General features: G+C 37.7%; 1 protein-coding gene across 1 annotated transcript; it reads right to left on the bottom strand.

Annotated features, from left to right (window-relative positions):
• Positions 1-1278: 1278 nt before the first annotated feature.
• On the bottom strand, positions 1279-24594 carry LOC132903336 (transmembrane protease serine 11A-like). The gene is made up of 10 exons (XM_060951380.1): positions 24441-24594; positions 8833-9411; positions 8230-8425; positions 7538-7640; positions 6352-6531; positions 5232-5323; positions 3769-3832; positions 3056-3202; positions 2392-2539; positions 1279-1473 (listed from the first exon to the last, which is right to left on the bottom strand). Exons 1-10 carry the CDS (start codon positions 24592-24594, stop codon positions 1304-1306), a joined length of 1833 nt encoding a protein of 610 aa, XP_060807363.1. The 3' UTR covers positions 1279-1303.
• Positions 24595-27199: the final 2605 nt, after the last annotated feature.

Genomic DNA, 27199 nt, shown 5'->3' on the forward strand with positions numbered 1-27199 from the left:
ATATTTGTAAATCAAATCAAATCAAATTGGCTTAGTGATAGAATTGAGATTCATATAGTGACAGGTTGCTAGCCCATCGCCTAAAAGAACACACTAAATATTTTTACTGTTTTAATATATGTAAACACATAGTATCGTTGAGTTAGTATCTCGTAACACCAGTCTCGAACTTTCTTCGAGGCTAACTCAATCTGTGTAATTTGTTCCGTATATTTATTAATTATTATATTAAGGTTTACATATATAAACGCTACCCGTCCGAATTCAAGGCGGGTCGCTAGTAAATGTATATAGATATAAAACCATTAAGTATTCGTGGCTGAACCATATTAGTTACCCTCGTGCTAGTTTCTTCAGTCACAAAGCATTTTGTACCCTCTCCACAACATTCAAAGTTTATTTCTCAACGGCTTTTGATATTCTTGTAGGGTCTGTTGAAATTCTTGCTATTTATCACTCGGACGGGTTGCTCCTCTGTCTGGTAAATCGAGCTATTTGCAAAAACTGTCTGCAGATCATGCATTTTAGTACCTCTTTTTTGTGTGCGGGACAAATCACACAGGTTGAGCTAACCCCACAGTAAGTTTGAGACTTTTGTTATGGGATACTTACTTAACGATACTATATTTTTTATAATTGATCGAGCAAGCGAAAAGAGTGAAGTCTATTAAAATACTTGGGGCGAAATTACGTTTATTCATATAACCAATCCTATATCCCTTGCGGGGTAGACAAAGCCGGCAGTCTTGAAAGATTGACAGGCTACGTTCAGCTATTAGGCTTAATGATAGAATTGAGCTTCAAATAGTAACAGGTTGATAGCCCATCGCCTAAAAGAAGAATCCTTAGTTTATAAGCCTATCCCTTTGTCGCCTTTTCAGACATCCATGGGAAAGAGATGGACTGGTCCCATACTTTTTATATATGTAGATAAGATAGACGCTGTAATTTTGTATATAGGTACTTTTGTATCATAATGGGGATTCCTTTGGTTCCAAAAAAAATAATACATACTGAAATTATCCGGATGCTAATGATTTGTAAATATGTAGGTATATGTGCTTCAGTTGACCTTAATAAAGAGAGCTGGAATAAATTGAATAGATTGAATCTCATTAGTCATATAGATTAAGAGCCAACGTTCTCTGTCAGCCTTTTCGAGATTGTAGACTCTGTCTACCCCGAGATAAAGAGGTAATTGGATCTATGTATGTACATTTCCATCCCTTAATATAATCACAAATTAACATCATTAAGGACTAAAAAAAATGTAAAAACTGTCAATAAATTTATTGAAAAATCATCACGAGATCTGTATTTCGAGGTCCTGTTTCCCCAAATCGATCTTCTTCTCTTTCTTCTGCTTCTTCCTCTCACTCCTCTTGGGTTTCCTCTTGGTCAGCTTGAACACCGGCGGCGGGATCCGTTGCCTTGGACCTGACTCATCGTCATCAAATATTTCTTCTGATCGACCTGCAGAAAGTACAAAAAAATACATAAATAAAAAATTATTTATTTCTTCCACAATTAGCGAAGGAAGTATGCAAAGATCGTGGCAAGTGGAAGGGGAAGTCTCTGCCTACCCCTTCGGGAAAGAGGCGTGATTTTATGTATTTATGTATGCATTAGCACACTCAAAACAATTTGAACAGATTAAAAAGGTTGCTGGGTAATATTATAAAAAATTACAATTTACAAGTTAAATACAAATTTTAACATACATACATACGAGTACATACCATTACGCCTGTTTCCCATTGGGGTAGGCAGAAACTATGGAGTTCCACTTTCTACGATCCTTACAGACCTTTCCTGCTTCCTTCACACTCTTTTCATGCATATTCGATAAATTTGAAACATTTGAGAGAAATAGAAATATGTAGGTTTATTTATGAAATAGGATTTGTGGTGAAATCTATACGCCACAAGTCACAAAAATAAAAAATTAAATCACGCGACGCTATCAGTCAAGAACAGCGATAAACCTAAATCGCGCAAGCAAAGATTTCATGGATTGGAGCATACATACAACCTCCGACATAACATCGTCTGTCGCGCGGTTCCCCAGGCATCACACCTAGCCTGGCGGAAGATCTTCCCTTTGGTGGTGGTCGAGCCGAATCATCGCACCCGCTACAGGATGCAAAAATACTACAATGGCACGCGCCACGATGTTTCTATCGGAGTAAAAACTATTCCGTGCCGTTTCATTTTTTATTATGACATGAAACGGGACAGAGATAGTTTTTCGCGCGATAAAAACGGCGTCGCGCGCGTCATGCTACGGGGGAAGGTATCGCTTATTGACGTCAATACAACTTACTTAAATATTTACTTCCGTTTCCAAAGAACACGACAAAATGTTTCAATTAAAACAATCAAAGCATTAACCTTGTCTAAGCAGTTCCATCAGAGGTGATGGGGACGGTGGCGGCAGGGTGGTGGACGTGTGGAGGTACAGCAACGTCTCCAGGTAGCTGAACACCATGTGGCGGGTGGTGGTGGTGGTGTACTTCTTGCCCCGGTAGTAGGGAGGCATCTGGTGAACGAATTGATTGATATTATCAGAGTCTATGAATAAATCAAGGCTGATTGAGTTCTTCATAAAAATTAGAACATAATATATAATCACGTCTGTATCTTTTGCGGGGTAAACAAAGTCAACAGTCTTCAAAAGACTTCACAATCGAAATTTCTTTCACATCACGAAGCTGAACGTGACCTTATGTGTATAACTGTGAACATTTCCATGGATGTCGTAAAAGGCGACTAAGGTATGGGCTTATTAACTTAGGATTCCTTTTGTAGGCTATGAGCTAGCAACCTGTCACTATTTGAATCTCAGTTCCAGCTGAACGTGGCCTTTCAATCTTTTCAAGATTGTTGGCTCTGTCTATCCCGCAAGTAATATAGACGTGACTATATATTTGTATGTACTTATTTAATTTCTCGACTTTGACGAAATCACATGTATGAAAAAGTTGAGCGTGCAAGGAAGTTTTAAGCGCTTATTCGCTTCAGTAAAGATTCGTAATGTACTCAATTCAGTACTTACAGATTCGTTGACATTTTTGATCCAGTCAGCGTAGGCGCCGACTAAGGTGAACACCGTAGGAGCATTGGGAAAACCGCAGACGGTTGGTCCAAACGATATAATGCCGACAAGTTTACCACCCAAGATGGCGGGACCTCCTGCGTCGTGCTAGAACGAATATTACACACAAAAAATGCCGTGCGGTTTCTGAGACATTGGAAAAGGTACACTCAATGGATCTTTCCTATGGATGTCATCTAAATCGACGAAGGGAAAGATTATAAACTTGGGAATCTTCTTGTAGATGATGGCCTAGCAACCTGACACTGTTGAATTTTAATTTACAGCTAAATGTGGCCTTTCGGTCTTTTCAAAATTGTTGGCTCTGTCTACCCCGTAAGGAATATATAGACGTGATTATATGTATGTGTACATAAAATCTCTAGAATTCTAAAATTCTCATTCCCGGAGGGGTAGGCAGAGACTACATCTTTCCACTTCCACGGATCTCTGCATACTTCTTTCGCTTCATTCACATTTATAACTCTCTTATGCAAGCTCATTGGTTTCGGGTAGGTACTCTTGACCTGATCTTTTATAACCTTGGGTTATAGGGAATCTAATCCGTATTGGTTCATGGTTTATAGCGGCCCTTTTATAAATGTTACTAATTCCTTAGTCACCTCTTACAATCACGGGAAAGAGAAGAAGTGATCATAGGTTATGGTACTCACATCGCAAGCACCTTCGCCTGTCGTCATGGTGCCGGCGCAGAACATCTTACTGGCTACAAATTTGCTGAAAATCAACAAAAGAACAGAAATTTAGATCCCTCATTCAATACTAAAGGCAGTCCGCGACTTCGTACGCGTTAAAAGGAGCCAATGTGTTATTTTGGGTCTTCAGCTCTCTACATACCAAATTTCAACGTAATCGGTTTAGTAGTATTTGCGAGAAAGAGTAAGGAACATTCCTACATACATAGTCATAAACTTTCGCATTCATACTATTTATTAGATAAGAAAGATTATCTTCTGTTATCGCATCAGCCATACGTACATACCTCAGTTTGGTCCAAAAGTTCGACTGGCAGAGAATTCCATAAAGCATTAAGTGCATATATTTCGTGCATATATACATACATAAAATCACGCCTCTTTCCCGGAGGGGAAGCAGAGAGTACATCTTTCCTTTTGCCACGATCTCTGCATACTTCCTTCGCTTCATCCACATTCATAATTACTCTTTTCAGGCTAGCTCGGCGGTTTCGGGTACTCTTGATCTGACCCTTTGCCAGGACGTCCTTAATTTGATCAAGATACGTTCATCTAGGCCTTCCCACTCCAATCTTTCGTGCATGCAGTTCAAAAAATACTCTGAAGACTTTCAATGGGCGTCAATGTTTAAAACATTACCAATGAGTCTCTTCAAAGTACGTGCATTATTTAGATTGCAAACTTTTCGAATTTGTTTGTGTGTCTTTAAAGTTTAATCTCATAATTAAAGTTTAGCTGCTCTGATGGGAGAAAATATGAAATACGAAAGACATTCAGAATAGGTACAAGATGCCCGGTCAAAATTCGTGATGCGCATATTGGTACAGGTCCGAATCCAACCTCGGCCAGTACCGATGACTATTTCCGAAGTTATGTACATTAGTTTGAATACCAACCGATGCTCTTACGGGGAGGGAAAACGTCATGAGAAAACCTACACATTCAGGCAACTGGAAGTGTAGCCATGATCGATCAAATACTGATTAGGGTTTACCTGCTAAGGTTTCGAAGGTCAGATGGGAGTCGCTTCGTGTAAAAACCTGACACACCCAATCCAGGATCCATGGTCAAAGGCATACCACGGGCTCCCCTCCAAAGTGATGAGAATGCAACCGGGACTAAAGCCAAGGGGAAGAAGGCATTTAGGCTATTGAATGTGCAACTACTTGGTTTGTACGTACAGTAATATAATCACGTCTATATCCCTTACGGAGTCAGTGGTCTTTTAGACTTTTCAAGACAGAGCTAACAGTCTTGAAAAGACTAAAAGGTCACGTTCAGCTGTCTGGCTTCATGATGAAATTGAGCCTTACAGCGGAATAAACAACCAGTGTTGTATTTGTTTTTCTTATTACTGAAAACAAAGATGGGAGTCCTTCTCTTTAACAGAAACCTTAAGAAAGTTAAATGTAATGACTTACTCCCCGTAGACTTCTTTGCAGAAAGTGTTGGGATAGATTGGTAAATACTTCCTCTGAAGATAAATTGGCTCGTATGATAGTTTTTGGGACATCTGGCAAGAAAACAATAAATAAATATTTACATACATATAGTCCTTTTATTAACCTCCTTTTGTTAACCTTTATATCCCTTGCGGAGTAGGCAGAGCTAACAGTCTCGGTAAGTCTAAAAGGCCATGTTCAGCTAGTTCATGATGGAATTGAGATTCAAATAGTGACAGGTTGCTAGCCCATCGCCTAGAGTCCCAAGTTTATAAGCCTATCTGTTAGTCTCCTTTTACGATATGACGTGACAATATGTATGTATGTTCTATTTTAAAGTGCTGGAATCCACACGGCGCAATTAATTCCGACCGCACCTTTTCATCCTTGAGCGATACGACGGGGGTATGAATTCGACCCATATGTGGTCAACATCCCCAAACAACCCTCTCCACATCGCATTTATGCGAACGGTTCAAATCTGGAACTCCCGTCCCGCCTCTTTGTTCCCCAAAATCTACTTGGAAGAAGAGGTTTTCAAGGCCAGACTAAATAGGCATTATTTGAGTTTCTTGCACCACCTTAGACTCATGTCTCCATTTCGTCACTCAAATCTTATATTATCCAGCTCTTCCGTATGAGTGACTGGCTGACAGACAACGCACAGGTCAAACCGCTGAGTCTAGGAACTAGAAATTTCTAAGGTCTAAAGTTGCACTAAGAGAGGATTTCACGAAATTCCTGCGAGAAGAGAAGTTAAAGGGATTTTTTACGCAGGTGGAGTCGCGGACGCTCACTAATTAACAATTAACATATGCACATACATACATACATAAAATCACGCCTATTTCCCGAAGGAGTAGGCAGAGACTACATCTTTCCACTTGCCACGATCTTTACATACTTCCTTCGCTTCATCCACATTCATTCGAGTATTGTTCACCTGACCCTTTGCCAGGACGTCCTTAATTAGATCAAGATACGTTCGTCTAGGCCTTCCCACTCCGACCTTTCCCTCCACACTCTCCTTGTATACCTGCTTAGTCAACCTGCTTTCATTCATCCTTTCCAAAATGAATTATACTATATATTTACAAACCTTTGTGACTCCCCAGCCAAGCAGCATAACTTGGGCAGTAGAAGCCATGCCGTGTGGGTACTTTGAGATCTCTATGAGCTTCGGAATGCGGTGGTAACTGAAGTAGAGATGACGTCGGAGACGGATTATGGCTATGTTGTTGCGTAGGGTGCGAGGGTTGTAGCCGGGGTGGAAGTACACCTGTAGGTGACATGGTATTTATTTAACAACTACCTTTAAGTCCTATTCTTTTTGTATTGGTGCCGTGTGGCTCCCGGCACCAATACAAAAAAGAATAGGACCACTCCATCTCTTTCCCATGGATGTCGTAAAAGGCGACTAAGGGATAGGCTTACAAACTTGGGATTCTTTTTTAGGCGATGGGCTAGCAACCTGTCACTAGTTGAATCTCAATTCTATCGTTAAGCCAAATAGCTGAACGTGGCCATTCAGTCTTTTCAAGACTGTTGGCTCTGTCATACATACATATATATGGTCACCCTTGCGGGATATAGACGTGACCATATGTATGTATGTACTACCTTTAAGTCACGAAATTGCTCGCGCACATTAATGCCCTCTGTGGCGCAGCGGTAGTGCGCTTGTCTGTGTCACTGGAAGTCTCGGTTGCGAATCCTAGGCAGGGCATGATGAGAAACGTACTTGCCATAGTATCGTTGAGTTTGTATCTCGTAACACAAGTGACGAACTTACTTTAAGGCTAACTCAGTCTCAGTAATTTTTCTTCATTTATTATGGTTTATCGCAAATCCCGGCATCAGCTTTTTCCTGATGAAAAGTGTTATGTCCATGGTAGCGGCGGTGGTTGAAGGATAGGGTTCCAAAATTAAAAGGCTTTGTGGCGACATCTCTACGCCACTCGTCACAACATCCAATCTCACAACAATTGTCAATCATCGCGAAGAAATATCGCGCTCAACCAATAGCAGCGAAGAATCTAAGACGCGATTTCAGAGATTTCACGGATTGGAGCTATATATACAACCTCCGACACAACATCACATAACACCTAGCCTGGCGGAAGATCTTCCTTTTGGTGGCGGTCGAGCCGAATCATCGCTCTCGCCAAAGCTTGATACGCATATAGAGGCACAGGTTCAAATCCCACCTGAACTGATGACTCTTGAGTGCTAACTGATTAAAAGTGATAGCGGCGAACAATAATAAATACATCGATAACACAAACCTCAATTGCCTCGACCTCCTCGCCACCAATCCTGCTGTGGTTACTGCCTACCCTCACAGCCAAAGCTTTGGGGTTCTCACGAAAGAAGCGGTTGTTATGCATCCTGGTAAAAGAAATAATATTTTCTTGTCAATAACTGACTGAAATCCAACATTTTGTGATGATATTAGCTATGTCCAGATCAGATGGTGTCATTTAAAAAGCGCCGATTACATCGATAGATAAAGTACTTTGAACGATCGGGAACGTTTTGGCGAAAAAACAGGTCAAGAGCACCCTATAACGGGGAGACTGCATGAAGAATGTTGATGAAGCGAACTAGCATATTGCTATGGGATCATGACAAAACAAAATATCCCTTACGTAAAAAAGGCTTGATGTATTCAGGCAAAATGAAAGAAGAACAAGATAAAATAACTCACAATTTGGTGCCGTGTGGTTCCCGGCACCAATAGAAAAAAAGAATAGGACCACTCCATTTATTTCCCATGGATGTCGTAAAAGGCGACTAAGGGATTGGCTTATAAACTTGGGATTCTTCTTTGAGGCGATGGGCTAGCAACCTGTCACTATTTGAATCTCAATTCTTTTTTAAACCAAATAGCTGAACGTGGCCTATCGGTCTTTTCAAGACTGTTGGCTCTGTCTATATATGATATAGACGTAATTGTGTGTGTGTGTGTATAACTCACAACTGCAGACACGAAGCTGAAGTAAGCACCAAATCGTGCCAGTATATAGCGCCGCCGCACCAGAACCTCCCCACCACGTGGACCGAAACCATGAATGGGTAAGATCTGATGGACGTCCTCTCTCCTTTGAAGAGGCGGCGGCCGTCGATACTGCGTCGGTGGTTCTTGTGAAGATCTTCTAATTCTCCTTGGGGATCTATTGAAACGGTATTGTTAATCACTACGGTGGCAGAGTCGAAATTTATTATGATTTTGGCTCTGACGCCATAGCAAACTTTGACTTTTAATTTCTTGTAACGGCTTTAGCACTTAAGCTTTTTATCTTATTTGCTTAACCTGCCACAGAAGGCTGTCTTCAATGTCTCTCACTGACTGACTGATGTATATAACCCACAGTCTATACCGCTATGTCAAGAAATATTTAATATGGTATTTAGTTCCTTATATGGTATAGTAATGTTCTGAGAGAGAAAATTTCCCAAAACATGCGCGAAGGGAAATTTAGGTACGGGCGTATATATATTACAAGTTATATGTGGGTAGGATAGTCAACAATTGTCAAACATTTTGCATTACCAAGCGTATATATTAAAAGACACTCACCCCAGTAAATACTGTCGTTAGCTCTATGCTCAAACGTATGATTGTCAATCGGAGCTTCTCCTAAAAATTTATCAACCACAGCATTGATGATTTCCTTGTCGCTTTTCTCATTATACACCATATCTTCTTGCATCATTCTCCTGGCGTATTTCACAATTTTTCTCTTACTACCCTTATCAGCTATTATTTTTATAATGTCATTTCTATTCATCCCCTCTTTTAGTTTGAGATACAAGTTTTTCGGTTCCTTTTCCTTCACAAATTTCATGTAATCATCCTCTTGCAAAGATTTATAAAAACTTGTAGCGTTCAAATCTGATTCTGCTGTTAAATTTTTCAATATAGCAGCGTAGTTTTCTTTATTCACGACATAATTGTTTATTTTATCCAATTTCTCTCGAAGTTCTTCAAGTCTTTTCTCATTTTTGTCAGATTTTAGCAATGAAACTAAAGTCATCGCTATATCGTCAACGTTTTGGGGTGGTACCACAATAATTTCATTTGTCACGTTAGCTATTATTACTTCTTTGTCATCAATTACAGTTACTTCATCATTTTTAGTAACGTTATTATTTTCAACTGTTGGAGACAATATGATTTCATCACTGTGTACTTTTGCAATGATCAAGAGTGAAATTAAGAATAACATTTTTATAAAACAAGTTCAAGAAGACATATTTTATCCTGAGCACTTGCTTTCAGGCATTTTACTGCCTTCCAGTTTGATAGTTTTACTTTATAGGTGTTTTATTACGTGGTACAATTTATACGATGGTATATGGTTTCATTTTTATTGCTAAACTATATGTGGTATTTCCTATTGCTGACTTGATGTTGCCGTCGACTTCGTTCGCCGACATATCAATTCATAAAAGCTGACCCTCGGTATAATTTTCGTATACGAGTTTTTAAACTGGACTAGTCCTAACACATACGATAAAACCGCATTTAAATCGGAGCAATAGTCTTTGCGTTATGTAAGTACAAACATACAGATAGGAAGGCAGACGGATAGAAGATAATACACCTTCTATCTGTTTTATAATAATTACATAATTCATATTGTGGTTGTGCCGTGTGGTTCCCGGCACCAATACAAAAAAGAATACGACCACTCCATCTCTTACCCATGGATGTCGTAAAAGGCGACTAAGGGATAGGCTTACAAACTTGCGATTTTTTTTATGCGTTGGGTTAGCAACCTGTCACTATTTGAATCTCAATTCTTTCATTAAGCCAAATGGCTGAACGAGGCCATTCAGTCTTTTCGGGACTGTTGACTCTGTGTACCCCGCAAGGGCTATCGACGTGACCATATGTATGTATGTTCATATTGTAAAATAATTTAATCAACCCAAGTCATGGTTAGTGAAACTGTTAAATCATATATTTTGTCATCATAGCTAGAATAGAATAGATTTATTTTCAAAATTGGATACCAGGTATCCCTTATTGACGTCACATCACTTAAACCTAATTATAACTACTACCACTTCCAAAGCGCATGTGTAGAAGAAGCAGCGGAATAAACTACACTGCAGCATTTTCATCTGACGTCAATTTACAAATATAGATCTCTTAAATCTAAATCGTGGACGAATGCACATTGTCTACATTAAAAAACATGGATGAATGTAGAACAAATTATTTCAATACGATAGCTATTTTATGTAACTAGTATATTATGCGATAACACTATATTTAGATAATTTTTATTGGTCTGTGACCAATAAACGATCGTTGTCCCGAAGTATTGTGTTGCAAGATCACGGTACGAAGTTCCATCAACACTTTGTTTTGGTACCTACATACCACAGACATTGGAATAACATAAGGCAATAGAAATGTCATTAGTCAATGGTTTAAGAACTGAGGACGTCGCAGATAGTGAAAATGAAAATGTAGAAAAGCGCACCCCAGTGTGGAGGGTGCGATTAACGCGCTAAGATAAGAAAGAAAAGAATTTTCATCTTATATATTATTATAACATTCTCGTGTCACAATGTTCGTTCCCGTACTCCTCCGAAACGGCTTGACCGATTCTCATGAAATTTTGTGAGCATATTGAGCAGGTCTGAGAATCGGCCAACATCTATTTGTCATACCCCTTAGTCATAAGGGTTGTCCACCCATGTGATCGTTTGATCGAGTAAAACTCGCACTAACCCCTCAGACAAGGGATAGCCTAGAACGAAAATTGACGATTATATTTTGTTGTACACGGACCAAGCATCACGCGCACTTTGCCTAACACAGTGACCATTTATCCTTGTTCTTCCTTCTCGCTTCAGTCCCGGTTGCATCCTCACCACTCTGGAGAGGAGCCCGGGGTATCCCTTTGACCATGGACCCTGGTGAGTCAGGTTTTTACACGAAGCGACTCCCATCTGACCTCCGCAACCTTAACAGGTAAACCTAACCGGTATTGGATCAAACATATCACACATCCAATTGCTTAAATGTGGAAGCTTCCTCACGATGTTTTCCCTCACCGTAAAAGCATCGGTTGGTTTTCAAACTAATGTTAATAACTTGTGAAAATAGTCATTGGTATAACAAAAAAGACATAGCCGAGGTATTTGAAACTGTGTTTAAGCGGGCACCTCAGCTTTTCGACCACCAACGCTCTTAATTTGTCCAAACGATAATAAATAAAAAAATGTGTAAAATCAACAAATTTCCTTTGCTGTTCATGTTTATTCATAATTCAAAAACACGTTGTACTTACTTATTTATCAGACGTTTTACCTAAATCCATCAGCGACCCTTATCCATCTATCGTGAAAGAAAAAAAAAATGACAAGTAAATATGGTCCGTCGTGTGTGGAATTCGATTCCGTTAGTTTTTGCACATCTCCATATAAAATAAGGTACAGAAGAATAACTTGAATATCTTATCGGGCGAGCGAAGCCACTCCGAACTATCTCACAGCCGGTACATTTATTTGGGGTACACTTTCAACGAAAATCTATTAAATAAATAAATATATACGGGACAAATTACACTGATTGAGTTAGCCTCGAAGTAAGTTCGAGACTTGTGTTACGAGATACTAACTCAACGATACTATATTTTATAATAAATACTTATATAGATAAACATCCAAGACCCAGGCCAATCAGAAAATGTTCTTTTCTCATCATGCCCTGGCCGGGATTCGAACCCGGGACCTCCGGTGTCACAGACAAGCGTACTACCGCTGCGCCACAGAGGCCGTCATTACGAGTATTAAGTCATTTGTGGGCTTAAACATAATAATTTAAATAAATGTCTAAATGTGATAACAAAAAGCGAAAAAGCGATAGATTTTCGTGCGATAAAAACGGCGTCGCGCGTGCCACGCTGCGGGGCTGCTGAGAGTCACTGCCGGCAGATATCACGTACACCACTAATTCGTACATTTTGAAAAATTGTCTCTTACTTCTACATGCCGTGAAACATGTAGACTCTTCTTATTGTATGGTCATCGGGCATGATTGATAGCAGTAACTTGAGGCGTTGGGACTATTTCGCGATGTCACGTTATCAATGTGTTTAATTTTTTGAAGTTTATCCATTTCATTTCCTGCCGTATTTTGAATGACCAATAGATTTTTAATGTCAGTGTCAATCTTCTCATATACTTTAGACAAGAGTATATCGAGCCAAGGCAGCTTGTATGAAACTCAGACTCCCGGAACGAAGACATTTATTCAAATATCACCTTTCTATTTATGTTTGTATGAGATCAAAACCATATCGCGTTTCAAAACGGGTTAACGCCATCTATTATTATAAAATTAAACTAAACTTATACATATATTAAAACCAAAATTAGACATACTTAGTCGTCTCAGATTTGATTAAGGTACGTTAGTAAGTGACATTTGTTTGAAATACATTTTTCATTTGGTGAGGATAACATTTTGTCTGTACTTATTTTCTTGACGGCCGCTGTGGCGCTTGTCTGTGACACCGGAGGTCCCGGTTTCGAATCCCGGCTAGGGCATGATGAGAAAGTCTTTGGTTGTCTAATGTTTATTTATATATGTTTTTACTATAAAATATATTGTCGTTAGTATCTCGTAACACAAGTCCCAAACTTTGGGGCTAGCTCGATCACTGTTATTTGTCTTGAAATAAGTATCTAGTTATTTATTAAGATCTACCTCTAAAAAAAAAGAAGTAATATATGTATGTGTGTACTCCGTTTATGTTCCCCGTAATTCCGAAAGTAGTCGGCGGCAATCGGAGTCACCCTCCCGCGGGAAATTTATCCCGAAAACTCGGGAGCCAAAAAAAATACTAACACGACACGCCTAACTTGACTCGTTAGTAATATCCGGTTAAATTGGGGAATGGGAATGTTGAACTTGACATTTTTATCAACGTAGGTACTAAGTTTTTAAGGCCATGTAGCCAAATGACAAAATTGGTTCCTTAATAGTTTTGTGATGTACGGTTTCCACTAGCCATTTTATTCAGACTATGCGTTCTATAGAAATGAGGTTGTTGGAAAATGTGTTGAATAAACCGTTATAATGGAGATTGCAAAGTACGTAGTTGGGAATCATGCCTATATATTGTGAAAGATTTGCTTGTGAAGTACTAAAAACAAAATATTTTGGCGCCTTGTAATATATTTATAGCAAAAGGTAAACATTTCCGTGTGCTGCCATCTATACACGAGTAGCGAAACTAAAAATAAATTAACTGCTTTGAAGAAATTCCATTTATGTCTGTTAGGTTTTAAATACACCTTTGCGAGTTACTTTAAATAAAAAAAAAACAATACCGTACTATTTTATTTAAAAAAGAAATGATTAAATCAAGTTTATGTAACGCCATCTAGTGTGCAATAGCCTAACTAAATAGTGTTATGCGTAAAAGTACTGCAGATGTAGGAGAGATGGCGCTATTTATATTTATTGTGTTTTCAAGGTAGTAACAGCAATCAGAACTATTTAAAATGATTTTTGTACCCGCGCAAAAAATTCAAAAAACCAGTAAAAGGCTTTGTTTCGTTGAGATTTTTCTTTAAGGCGCCACTTGCCACCATGTAAACTTTAATTCATCCAGCCGAAAGTTGCCTTGCAGTCTTTTTGATATTGTTTGCTCTGTCTCCCTCTTAAGGGATAAAGACGTGATATTTGTTCATGTTTATAGGTGGCTAACCAATTGTCAATTTTAGACTTTATTAAGCCATTCCATTGATAAACTTTAACTATCTGCGTGAAAAAGTGAATAATTTTTAATCTTCCATCAAAATTTATAATGAAAGTAATATAATAGATACCAATATAATTTAGAAGTTTCAAATTGAATTTATAAATTGGGTATATCCTTGCGAGAGAAATCCAATTAAAACGAGACGGAATAAAAGCAACGCTTTGCGGGATTGACGCGACCGAATTCAAGACAATCGCCACAAAAGGCTTCGCTCCAAAATTGATGCCGATTTAATTTGGCCGGGTAATTGAAAAGTTGGCGAATCTGGCGGTGGGACCTATTAGTTTTTAGAAGAATATTATGGTTTTTGCATAAGGTTTTGCTTGCGTGAGAACTCCGTTGTAAGTAGATTTGTGCCAATAAAGAGAGTCTGAGGTGGAACGTTAACTATAAAAACAATGATGCATTATGTAAGCAACCTTCTTTATATACGCCATAGGAACATAATATAAATAATAAAGTATTACAAATTTGATTATTTCTCTCCTCTTTTCTCCTTCCATCTCTCGTAATGAAAAACGTAACGTTGCGACTGTACTTTCCACACACTGATTTAACTCCTAGCGCGGCCATGATTAGATTACTCTTTTTCTAAGTTTCTTAATTAGGTTAGTCCACTAATTTTGATTGCTAACCGGTGCCCTCACAGCGAGGGAAATCATCGTGAAAAAACCTGCATATTCAGACAACTGAATGTGTAAGTATGATCGATCCAAAATGGCTTAGATTTACCTGCAAAGGTTGCGGAGGTCAGATAAATGTTGCTTCGTGTAAAAACTTACTCGCCTGATCCAGGATCCATGGTCAAAGGCATACCGGATTCCTCTCCCAAATGATGACGATGACGACTTAGAAATGATGTTTGCGGTCTATTGTACTTGTTTCTCATCAGCATATTTAAAGCAAAATATTTAATTTACGTCAAAATGAAGATACAATAGCGTTGAATGAAACGAAGCGCGAATGATCCGATTTTTAAGAGGATTATCAATGGTTTATCACGCTTTAAGTAATTCTATTGTTTTGTTAAGCTTTTTATCCGCAGATTTGCTCGCGTGAATTTAACGCCATCAACAAAAAGACGACGTTATTAGCACCATCTACAAAAAGCAACAAATTAAACGCTACCTACAAAAAATCGTCGAATTTAGTACCTACAAATGAATACCGGTTTGCCGTTATTACCATGGGAATTATAGTTTTGACCGGGATGAAAGGTACTCTATGTACTTCTCCAGACTCTTAATTATATATACGTGATATATTTAAGAAGAATAATTCAGTAGATAACCCGTTAAGAGGTAACAAACAAACAACTAAACTTACTTTCTCAAAAGTTGGGATATGTATATTAGTTGCTAAGCGTTGCATAGCCTATCTGTCTACCCCGTGAGGGATGCAGACGTGATGTATATGTGAGTGTATGTATTTACTAACGTTCAGAATCCATTCATCACATTTTTAATGACAGCTCGTCTAATTGTGAAACAGTACAAACTTATTCATTAATTAGTTAATGTATTCAAATTTTATACTGACAGGTTACTCGTATTAAATATTTAAATAACGTTTTGAATAAAACGGAAAATGCAAATTTAAACAGACCAATTCCTGACACTTTTGAACATTAACATTTTCCTTGGGATCAATTCCTAATATATTCCTAATCGTAAGGTACGATTAAAGGATAGTAGCTAATATGATTGCGATTCTTCTTTTAGGCGATGGACTAGCAACCTGTAACTATTTGTATCTCAATTCTATTATTAAGCCATGAACGTCTTTGCGAGACTGATGTTCCTGACAGCCGCGTAAGGGAAAAAGACGAAAGATATGGAGGTGTCCTATTTAAAATTGCCGGGAACCACACGGCTATTTTCGGAAGCTGTCCGAGCGATCATTTCTCTCCGACCACACTGACTATACACGTACACACGTAATTTTCAAATGTCGACGTAAAACCGCAGTAATGTTTTAGCTCTCTCCATACTGAATGCTCCATTCGTTACCAGAGACAATTATAGAGCCGCTGATTTATGGTACAGACAGACAAATTAGTGATGTGCCTTCCGTAAACCAACGGCTGTACATTTTGGTTTGAAAATTGGTTTTTCTAATATTTATATACTAGCTGTGCCCGCGACTTCGTTCGCGTGGAATAGTTGTTTTGGACATCATCCCTCACACAAGCTCTCAAGGATGAATAATTTACCCCTTTTATTCACATTTTTCATTATTTCTTCGCCCCTAATAGTTGCAGTGTGATGTTGAGGCGTATAGCTTTTACCAGGATGTAAGGTAATTTCCTTCTCCACACTCTTAATTATATATACACAAAATTTCATGAAAATTGATTCAGTTTATAACACGTAGAAAGACAACAAACAAATAAATAACAATTTCTCATTTAATACCTATTAGTTAAGATTTACATACTTCACGTCTTATCCGTTACGGGCGCACAGAGTCGAAATCCTACAAACAAATTCAAGGCGTTACATTCACGTGGAAACGTTTTCGTATACAATTGAAATGCTGAAATCCCTTGATCACATTTGACGAGCAGACAGTGACCGACGCTTGACTGGCGGGGCACGTGACTGACTTACTGATTCAGTAGTACCTAGTCGGATTCACTGTCTGAAACAAGGTTTAACTAAATGTGACTATTACAATTTCTGAACTGTACTAATAATAAATATACATACATACATAAACCACGTCTCTTTCCCGGAGGGGTAGGCAGAGACTACCACTTTCCACTTGCCACGATCTCTGCATACTTTTTTCGCTTCATCCACATTCATGACTCTCTTCATGCAAGCTCGGCGGTTTCGGGTACTTTTGACCTAAATAATAACCTAAATAAGACCTATAAACTAATATTATTGTTTACTCGTTAAGGCATTTATAAAGAAGGTTCTTCTCTTTTGGTCGTAAATTTAAAGAGATGGATGTCGTAAATGGTGTCTAAGGCTTATTGCTTAAATCTTTTTACAACTAGCTAGCAACCTGTCACTATTTGAATCACAATTCTATCATTAAGCTAAACAGCTGAACGTGGTCTATCAGTTTTCAAGACTGTTGGCTCAGTCTACCCCGCAAGAAATATAGACGTGACTGTATGTATGTATTAAGCTTGAATACCACTGTAGCGGGAGCGATGATTCGGCTCGACCGCCACTAAAGGGAAGATCTTCCGCCAGGCTAGGTGTGATGCCTGGGGAACCGCGCGACAGACGATGTTGTGTCGGAGGTTGTATATTATGCTCCAATCCGTAAAATCTTTGCTTGCGCGATTTAGGTATTTCGCTGTTTTTGACTGATAGCGTCGCGTGATTTTATTTTTGTGACTTGTGGGCGTATAGATTTCGCCATATCACAATACTGGGCACGTAACGTTATATCAAGTCTTGAGCTGAAAGTTCCCACAAAACTGGAATATTTATAGTACAGTTAAATTATGCCAGTCTCACGACGCGTCAGCCCTGAAATATGGCGGACGTCCAAGTTTAAATTACATATTACAGAACGGCTTTTATATACCTACAAATTTAGTTTTTCGTTTCTCGTTGTTTACTCTAGCTACCAAAATTTAAATACCTAGATACATTTCCGGCGGGGTGGACAGAGACTACATATTTCCACTTGCCACGATCTCTGCATAATTATTTCGCTTCATCCACATTCATAACTTTTCATATTTGAATTTAAATTCCATTATCAAGCCATACAGCTGAATGTGGCCTTCAGTCTTTCCGAGACTGTTGGCTCTGTATACTCCGCAAGGAAAAGGCGTGATTATATATGTTTGTATTTAACAACATGAAACGCGTCCGTTACAGAGGGATATCTGCAGCTGAAATTGAAACTCTGTCAACGACACTATTTGCTCCAGGTCGGCAAATCTGGAAATATTTAACCAACGGATAGACTTTTAAGAGCTAGGTTATTTGAAAAAGCTGTCGCAATTTTCTCAAATATTATTAGCTCTAAGTTAGTTTTTCCTGAATAATCAATGCATACATTTAGTCACATCTATATTCCTTGCGGGGTAGACAGAGCTAACAGCCTTGAAAAGACTGAAAGGCAATGTTAAAAAAATATAGAAGACATTTTACCAAAGCTAGGTTTTAATTGGAGAAATGGCTAGCAAGCTGTCACTTTTTGAATCTCATATAATACATATAATTACGTCTATATCCCTTGCGGGGTAGACAGAGCCAACAGTCTTGTAAAGACTAATAGGCCACGCTCAGCTGTTTGGCTTTAAGATAGAATTGAGATTCAAATAAATAAAAAAATTGCACCAATAGAAAAAAGAATAGGACCACTCCATCTCTTTCCCATGGATGTCGTAAAAGGCGACTAAGGGGTAGGCTTACAAACTTGGGATTCTTCTTTTAGGCGATGGGCTAGCAACCTGTCACTATTTGAAGCTCAGTGCCATACAACTGAACGTGGTCTTTAAGTCTTTTAAAGACTGTTGGCTTTGTCTACCCCGCAAGGATATAGACGTGACTATATATATGACTTAAATGACGAAGTCAAGCGAAATAAAACCTCTTAAAAAGTGTATTGTGACCGCCATTATGATCTTAATGAACGTTTTTCTAGAACTGACTTGTATTGTTTCAAGATAATTGCGCGGGAACGCGCAATTTTGCTGCGAGAACTCTTTTTTTTTCTCATAATTGGAATTTACATACATACATACATACATAAAATCACGCCTCTTTCCCGGAGGGGTAGGCAGAGACTACCTGTTTCCACTTGCCACGATCTCTGCATACTTCTTTCGCTTCGTCCACATTCATAACTCTCTTCATAGAAGCTCGGCGGTTTCGGGTACTTTTGACCTGACCCTTTACCAGGACGTCCTTAATTTGATCAAGATACGTTCGTCTAGGTCTTCCCACTCCGACCTTTCCCTCCACACTCTCCTTGTATATCTGCTTAGTCAACCTGCTTTCATTCATCCTCTCCACATGACCGAACCATCTTAACATACCCTTTTCTATTCCTGTAACTACATCTTCTTTCACATCACAACATTCCCTTATCACGCTGTTCCTTATCCTGTCACTCAATTTCACACCCATCATACTCCTTAACGCTCTCATTTCCACTGCATTTATTCTGCTTTCATGCTTCTTTTGCCATACCCAACTTTCACTCCCATACATTAATGTCGGGACCAACACGCCCCTGTGCACAGCCAGTCGAGCCTTTTTGGATAGTTTCTGACTGCTCATAAAGGCATGCAAAGCTCCATTCACCATGTTCCCCGCGTTCACTCTCCTTTCAATATCACTATCATACTTGCCATCTGATGTAAACTTTGATCCTAGATATACAAACTCTTTCACTTGCTCCACTTTTTCTCCTTCAATCAAAATATTACATGCTGTCATTTCTTTCTCCATTTCAAAAACCAGTGTTTTAGTTTTACTTACGTTCACTTTCATTCCTTTCTCTTTTAAAGCTTCATGCATACAGTTTACCATCTCCTGTAACTCCTCCGCTGATGACGCCAGTATAACCTGATCGTCGGCATAGAGCAGACATTTGACGAGTAACTCATTCATCCTTAATCCACTTTTAGACTCTTTCAAATCTGTCAAACAGCTATCCATAAATAGGTTGAACAGCCACGGTGACGCAACACATCCTTGCCTAACGCCTTTCTCAATCTTAAACCACTCAGTGTGCGCTCCGTTTATCCTGACACAAGCACTCGAATCCTCATATAAGGATTTCAGTGCTCGTATTAAGAGACTGCTCACCCCATGCATAGAAAGTGCTGACCACAATTCATTCCTCTCAACTCTGTCATAGGCCTTTTCCAGATCTACGAATGTGCAATAGACTTTTTGACTCTTGGCCAAAAACTTTTCGGCTATGCACCGCAAGGAAAAGACCTGATCAGTACATCCCATTCCCTTTCGAAATCCCGCTTGAGCATCCCATATTTTGTCATCAGTTTCATTCCTGACTCTATTAATCAATACCTTAGCATACAATTTGCCGACGACGCTAAGCAGGCTTATACCACGATAATTTTTGCAGTCCAGCTGTGACCCTTTTCCTTTGTAAAGTGGCACGATAACAGCCTTACACCAATCTTTTGGTACTCGGCCGCTTCTCCAACACAAATTGAAAAGGCAGTACAACTGACTAGCTACTACGCCTTTTCCTGCTTTAAGCATCTCGACCGACACTCTATCACACCCAGCAGCCTTTCCCGCTTTCATACTCTTAAGTGCTTCCACAATTTCGAACATTTCAATTTCGCCTTCCATCTCATTCTCTTTTTCTTCGCTATAGCAGAAATCTTTCTTATTTCCTTCCTTTTTTTCAAATAAACTTTCAAAATAGTCCTTCCATATCTTTAGTACACATTCTTCTCCTTTCACAACGCTACCATCCTGGCATCTGATCCTAGTCAGCTCTCTGGTTATAGTATTTCCTCGGGCTGACCTTACGGATTTCCAGAATATTTTCAGATTTGACTGAAAGTCTTCTGATAGCCTTTTATCAAAATCCTCTTTATACTCTTCTTTCTTTCTAATCACAGCTTTCTTAACCAAATCTTTCATTTTCTTATATTCCTTACGTGCTTCATTCACATCTTCATCTATAACCTCTTGCATTCTTAAGTTAGCTTTTGCTGCTAACAAATCCAGCCATGCTTTCTTCTTTAATCGCACAAGTTCTTGCACATCTTTACTCATCCACGCATTTTTGTGATTTTTTCCTTTCCTTCTTCTACTTACACCACACACTTCAACAGCTACTTTCACAATTCTTTCTTTAAATTCCTTCCATCCATCTTCAATATCGCTCATTTCATCTAAATCTTCAAATTCATCCTTCAGTCTATTAATATACTTCTTACCTACATCCATATCTTGCAAATTTTCTACTTTTACTCTTTCCAAAGCGCTGGTTTGCTCCCTTACCCTGTGCCGCCAGCGATTGAAGATACCCCTTATCCGGGATATCACCAGTAAATGGTCCGAGTCAATGCCAGCACCGCGATATGCACGGGTATCCAGCACTTTGTTCTTCAATCTTTCATCTACAATCACAAAGTCTATCATACTTTTTAAAATACCTTCCACTCTTGTGTAGGTGTTACCTGCTGGATTAAAGAGGAATCCCAAATCTATCCCTTAGTCGGCTCTTACAACATCCGTGGGAAAGAGATGGAGTGGTCCTATTCTTTTGTAATGGTGCCGGGAACCACACGGCACCATTGGAATTTATGGTTACTTTTTATGATACTTTAAGTTATTATATTCTCTATGAATGCGACAGTTTGTAATATGTAAGATTTTATCTTTATCAGTAGCCATCTTCACCTTAAACTAAAAAAATTCTTTCATTGTTTTAAGAACTCGAAAATTATTACAAGCTGTAAATAATTACGATGGAGCGAAAGAATTATGCAGGGATATCTGCCTACCCCTCTGGGAAGGACGCATATTTAATGTATAAATATAATTAATTGGCTCATCATGCATTTTTGAGATCGTACATACAGAAATTAAGCCGAGTTGGGATTCGAACCTGTGCTATTCTTCACATCACGCATTTTAACCGGGCACCTTACCGATTCGACTACCGTCGCTTAACACATACTTTGTATGTGCCCCGTTTAAACATACATACATACAAATGGTCACGCCTATATCCCCCCCGGGTAAAACAGAGCCATCAGTCATGAAAAGACTGAATAGCCACGTTCAGCTATTTGGCTTAATGATAGAATTGAGATTCAAATAGTGACAGGATGCTAGCCCGTCGCCTAAAAATGAACCCAAAGTTTATAAGCCTTTCCCTTAGTCACCTTTTACGACATCCATGGGAAAGAGATGGAGAGGTCCTATTCTTATTTGTATTAGTACCTGGAACCACACGGCATTCCTCTTCCCTTTGTATGTGTATAAACATAACACATACACAGCAATTTACACAAGAATGCAGCCTAGTATAAAATAGCATAGTTTAAAAAAAAATAAACATCAGACAATCGTAACGATTAGGTTTTTACAACACGACTCGAGTCGGAGACTAACGAGTTTGAAGATTTATGGCGAGGCTAACGAGGCGCCGGGAGGAAGCGGTGTCACACTGATAACGCGAATAGATTGTGTTAATTTAAACTTGTAAAGGTGGTGTGTTAGGAGACTAATTGATAGACCGAATGATGAGTTAATACTGAATTATATTTCATACAAATCACTTATAAATAGGGTTACATTGTCTTACCTCTACATCTCCCTCGCAGGAGAAATTAAAATAAAATACAGTTTTATTTTAATTTTATCGAAATATGAATTAATAGAAGTTTACAATCCACTGTATTAAAACTACTTATTTGTAGGTACCGTGCACGGTTTGGTACAAGAATTAAAATTAGTTAATATTAATTATTGACATATTTTTTTTTTTTTTTTTTTTTTTTTTTTTTTTTTTTTTTTTACATAATATTTTGTTATAGTTACTTATTTATTTTATTAATGGAACTCTTTTTTTTTTTTTTTTTTTTTTTTTTTAAAAAAAAACAACACTAATGTTACAAGTGCAGGCTAAAAATAGATTAAGCTTATACGACATTACAGTATACAATGCAATTGCAAATATTTCTAAGTACTTGTTAAATCATATGGTTGATTTTCTATAACAAAGAAAATAAAATAAAAATGTTACTTATGTTCTTTTAATTATAATACTAATAAAAGTATAAATGGGTAATATTTCCTTTTATTTTTACTTAAAGTTATATCTTACTGCACGTACCCAATACACAAACTATGCTCTACAATACAAGTACAGGCTAAAAATAACTTTCGCTGACCTGACACATTCTTTATACAATGCAATCACTAAGTATTTTATGAATCATTCTGACTGTTACTCATCTCTGTAGGCTCATGATAAAGTTTAGTTCTATTTTTATGTACTATATCTATTTTATTATTTTTTATAATTTCAACATTTGGAGGAATTTCCTTTACAACCTTATAAGGGCCAGAATAAATACTTTGGAGTTTATTACCTGTTTCGTTCTTTAATAAAATAAGATCGTTTTCTTTATAAATAATAGAATTGCTATTTCGATCATATTTTTCCTTCCTTCTATTTTTACTTAATATTAAATTATCCCGCGCTTCTTTCTGAGAAGTTTGTATCCTGTATCTTAATTCTAAGGGATAGCTATCTACATTATACAATGGGTCTACGTAATCCTTTGTGAGGTTTGACGGTAAAACACATCTCTTACCGAATACGAGCTCAAACGGTGTAAACTTAGTCTCACTGTGAACGGAAGTGTTGTGTGAAAAACACCAAAATGGTAACCATGTACTCCAAATCTCAGGATGTTTTTCACATTGGATACGTAGATAATTACCTAAACCCTTGTGAGTGTTTTCCAAGCTACCCAGTGTCTGATGATGATAGGCTGTTGACTGCAACTGGTCTATATTCATAAGTTTACAAACCTCTTTGAATATTGATGATAAAAACTCTGTTCCTCTATCTGTGGCTATCACCTTGGGAATGCCATACCTCAATATAAAATTATTTACGAACTTTTGAGCTATTTCAACACTACTTTTTGTTACCATAGGATACGCTTCAACATATTTTGTTAATTCACACTGAATCGTGATTATATATGAATAATTGTTTTCATCCCTATCTATAGGTCCTACAGTATCAAGGAAAATTTTTTCGAACGCTGAATTAGCAGTTGTCGTCACTACCATGGGCTCTTTTATATAATGTGAAGAATGCTTCATTCTCTGACACTTATCACAACGTTTTACGAATTCCTTTACGTCATTTTCAAGCCCTGGCCAATAGTAATATTTTTTAATATTTGTGAACATCCTTCTAACGCCTGCATGGCCACTTGTAGGCAAAAGGTGGAAATCATTTAAAATAATTCGTTTTTCATCTTTATCTTCTATCCTTTTTATATCATTTAAAACACACAAACGTGGTCCGGACCAATTCTTTATGTCTTTTATAGCGCTTACTAATTTCTCAATGAATAAACAATAATTCTTCTTCTTAATAAAACATACTTCACTTATGTCATTACTTTTACATAAAACACACAGTTCTCTCGCAAATTCGCCTGACGAAATTTGTGATTGAGAATCTGGATTAATAAAAATACATTTTTTCTCTTCAACATATAATAATGTGTTCGTTTTACTACTCTTATATCTCATTCTTCTTAAAAATTGCATGTCTGTAACACTCGCAAATCTTAACTCTATAGATCTCTTGGGTTTAATATGTGTTTCTATGACTCTCGGGTGATCAGTCCAATCGTCAGTAGGTACCATATTATTCCCAGTATCTTTATTTTTCTCATTCTCACGTCTTTTCTGTGCCCGTGTCATAACATTCACCATTTGTTCATTCATCTCCTTCAATTCATCCGATGATATACATAAGCGAGACAATGCATCTGCAGCTGCATTATCAGCTCCTCTTATATACTCTATCACAAAATCATACTCTTCCAAAGCCATTCTGAACTTCATCAATCTACTAGACGGATCCTTCATATTAAACAGATAGACAAGCGGTTTATGATCTGTTTGTATAATAAATTTCCGACCGTATAAGTATGGGCGAAAATGTTTTACGGCCCAAACTATTGCTAATAACTCTTTTTCAATAGTTGGATAGTTCTTTTCCGCTTTGTTAAGACTCCTACTTGCATAGGCTACTGGCCTGCCATCGTTGTTATTTAAAACTGCACCTATAGCATATCCCGATGCGTCTGTCTGAATTATAAATGTATTTTCCTGAGATAAATTGGGATATTGTAATACAGGGTGAGAAATTATTGCATTTTTAAGAGTTTCAAATGATTTTTGACAAGCATCATCCCACACAAATGTTACATTTTTCCTGCATAATTGATTTAATGGATGAGCCTTTTCAGCAAAATTTGGAACAAATCGCCGATAATAGTTAACAAATGCTACAAATCTTTTTGCCTCATCTGTTGTTTTTGGAACATGATAATTTTGAACTATTTTAATTTTTTCTGGGTCTGGTAAAACACCAGCTGCCGAAACTACATGACCTAAATATAAAATATCTTTTTTCAAAAATTCACATTTATTTGGATTCAATTTAAGGTTCACTTCTCGGAGTCGCTGAAAAATGTCCTGTAAGTTTTTATTGTGACTTTCTAAATCTCGTCCCATACATATTAAATCATCTTGATACACCATACATTTTTCATACGTAAGACCTGCCATAGCTATATTCATCATCCTGGAAAATGAGCTAGGACTAGTTTTTAGACCCATAGGCATCCTAGTCATTTGAAACTGACCTGAACAGAACGCAGTATATTTTCGGCTACTTTTTTCTAAGCTTACATTGTAATATCCTTGGTGAAGATCTAAATGTGTATAATATACACAACCCGATAACGAATCTAATATTTCATGAATATTTGGAAGGGGAAACTTATCTTCCTTAATAACATTATTAATTTTCCTATAATCTACTACCAACCTCCACTTTTTCTCACCTGTGGAATCTAATTTTTTAGGAACCAATAATATTGGACTAGACCATTCACTTTGACAGGGTTCTATAATACCTTCACTAAGCATTTTATCTATTTGTTTTTTAATTTCATCTTTTTGTGAATGTGGTAATCTGTACGGTTTCACGAAAATCGGTTCAGTATTTTGTTTAAGGTGTATGCTATGTTCATAAATATTAGTTGTTGATAATTTATCAGAAGGTAAATAAAATATGTCTGCATATTTCACACATATATTTTCAATAGACTTTTGCTCTTCCATATTAAGATAATCCAACTTTAATTCCATTAATAACCTTCGGGCCCGATCAGCATTTTTATTACATTTTCCAAAAGCACAACTTTGATAATCACTAGCTTTGTGAACTATAGGTTTTATTTCACTTAATGTCAAGTTCTTTTCTGTGGTATTTAAAATTTGTATAGGGATTTTACCGTTCTCAGGTTTTACTAATGCACTAGCTATATAAATGCCATCACAAATTTCAGAAGAACATACAACACTTTCTTCCGTCAACTCTGTATCAATATAATGTATAGTCTCACATCTGGAAGGAATATTAAACGAACACTGATTAGTTGTTAAGGGCATGACTATCTGTTTATTTTCGTTTGAATATAATTGTAGCGATTTATTTTTAAAATCCAGTGTCGCTCTATATTTATTCAAAAAGTCTTGTCCAATTATTCCATTCGCCCTACAAGGTAAAGAATCGAATACATAAAATTTCTGAGTAACACTGTTCTTCATAGATGGTATGAATAACTGTAAACAAACGTATCCAATTGCTCTAACTCTACCACCTATGCCGTCTATCTCTATGTGCTCTTTTTGGAGTGGAATATTTTGCTCTCTGACATGTTTATACTTTATAGCCGATATAGAAGCGCCGGTGTCGACTAACCAAGAATATGCGCAGTTGTTAGACAAATGTAATGTTACATGACAAGTATTGTTACTAGCCAATATTTGATGTTTAGTCACGAAAAAACTGAATATTAGAATTCGTATCAACCTTTCCTTCTACGTCATCACGTGAAATCATATGAACTTGATGATTATAGTTGTTTGTCCTACCTCGATAGTTTCGTCCAAAATTTCGGCGAGGAGTCGAACCTCTATAACTATTATCACGACCACCTCTATTGCGCCACACTCTCGCACCTTGGTTTCCTCCTCGTTGACCGCTAGACCCCTGTTGCATATGATTATACTGGGTGTACTTACCTCGATATACTCTCGGACCTCTATTGTAGTTACCACGGCCTCTAAAATTACGATTACCATTATTACGATAATTCCTCATTGTCATAATATTGTTGGAAGTCGATGGTGATGCGACATCCTCCTCTACCGCTGCTTGAACTGCATCCTTTAAGGATGTAAATTTCTGTGCTAAAATAATAGTGGAAATCCTACGATTTCGCAATCCTTCAGCAAACTGTCGAATAGCTTGATTTTCGTTTATACTTTTTAAAGCTTTATACTTTTCCGAATCTCCTTGTGATTGCGAAATTGTAAGATTGACAAACATCTCTGAAAGTTCTTTTCCATAATCTACAATCGA

This window comes from Amyelois transitella, chromosome 24 (genome assembly GCF_032362555.1).
Source record: "Amyelois transitella isolate CPQ chromosome 24, ilAmyTran1.1, whole genome shotgun sequence".
Taxonomy (NCBI): Eukaryota; Metazoa; Arthropoda; class Insecta; order Lepidoptera; family Pyralidae; genus Amyelois; species Amyelois transitella.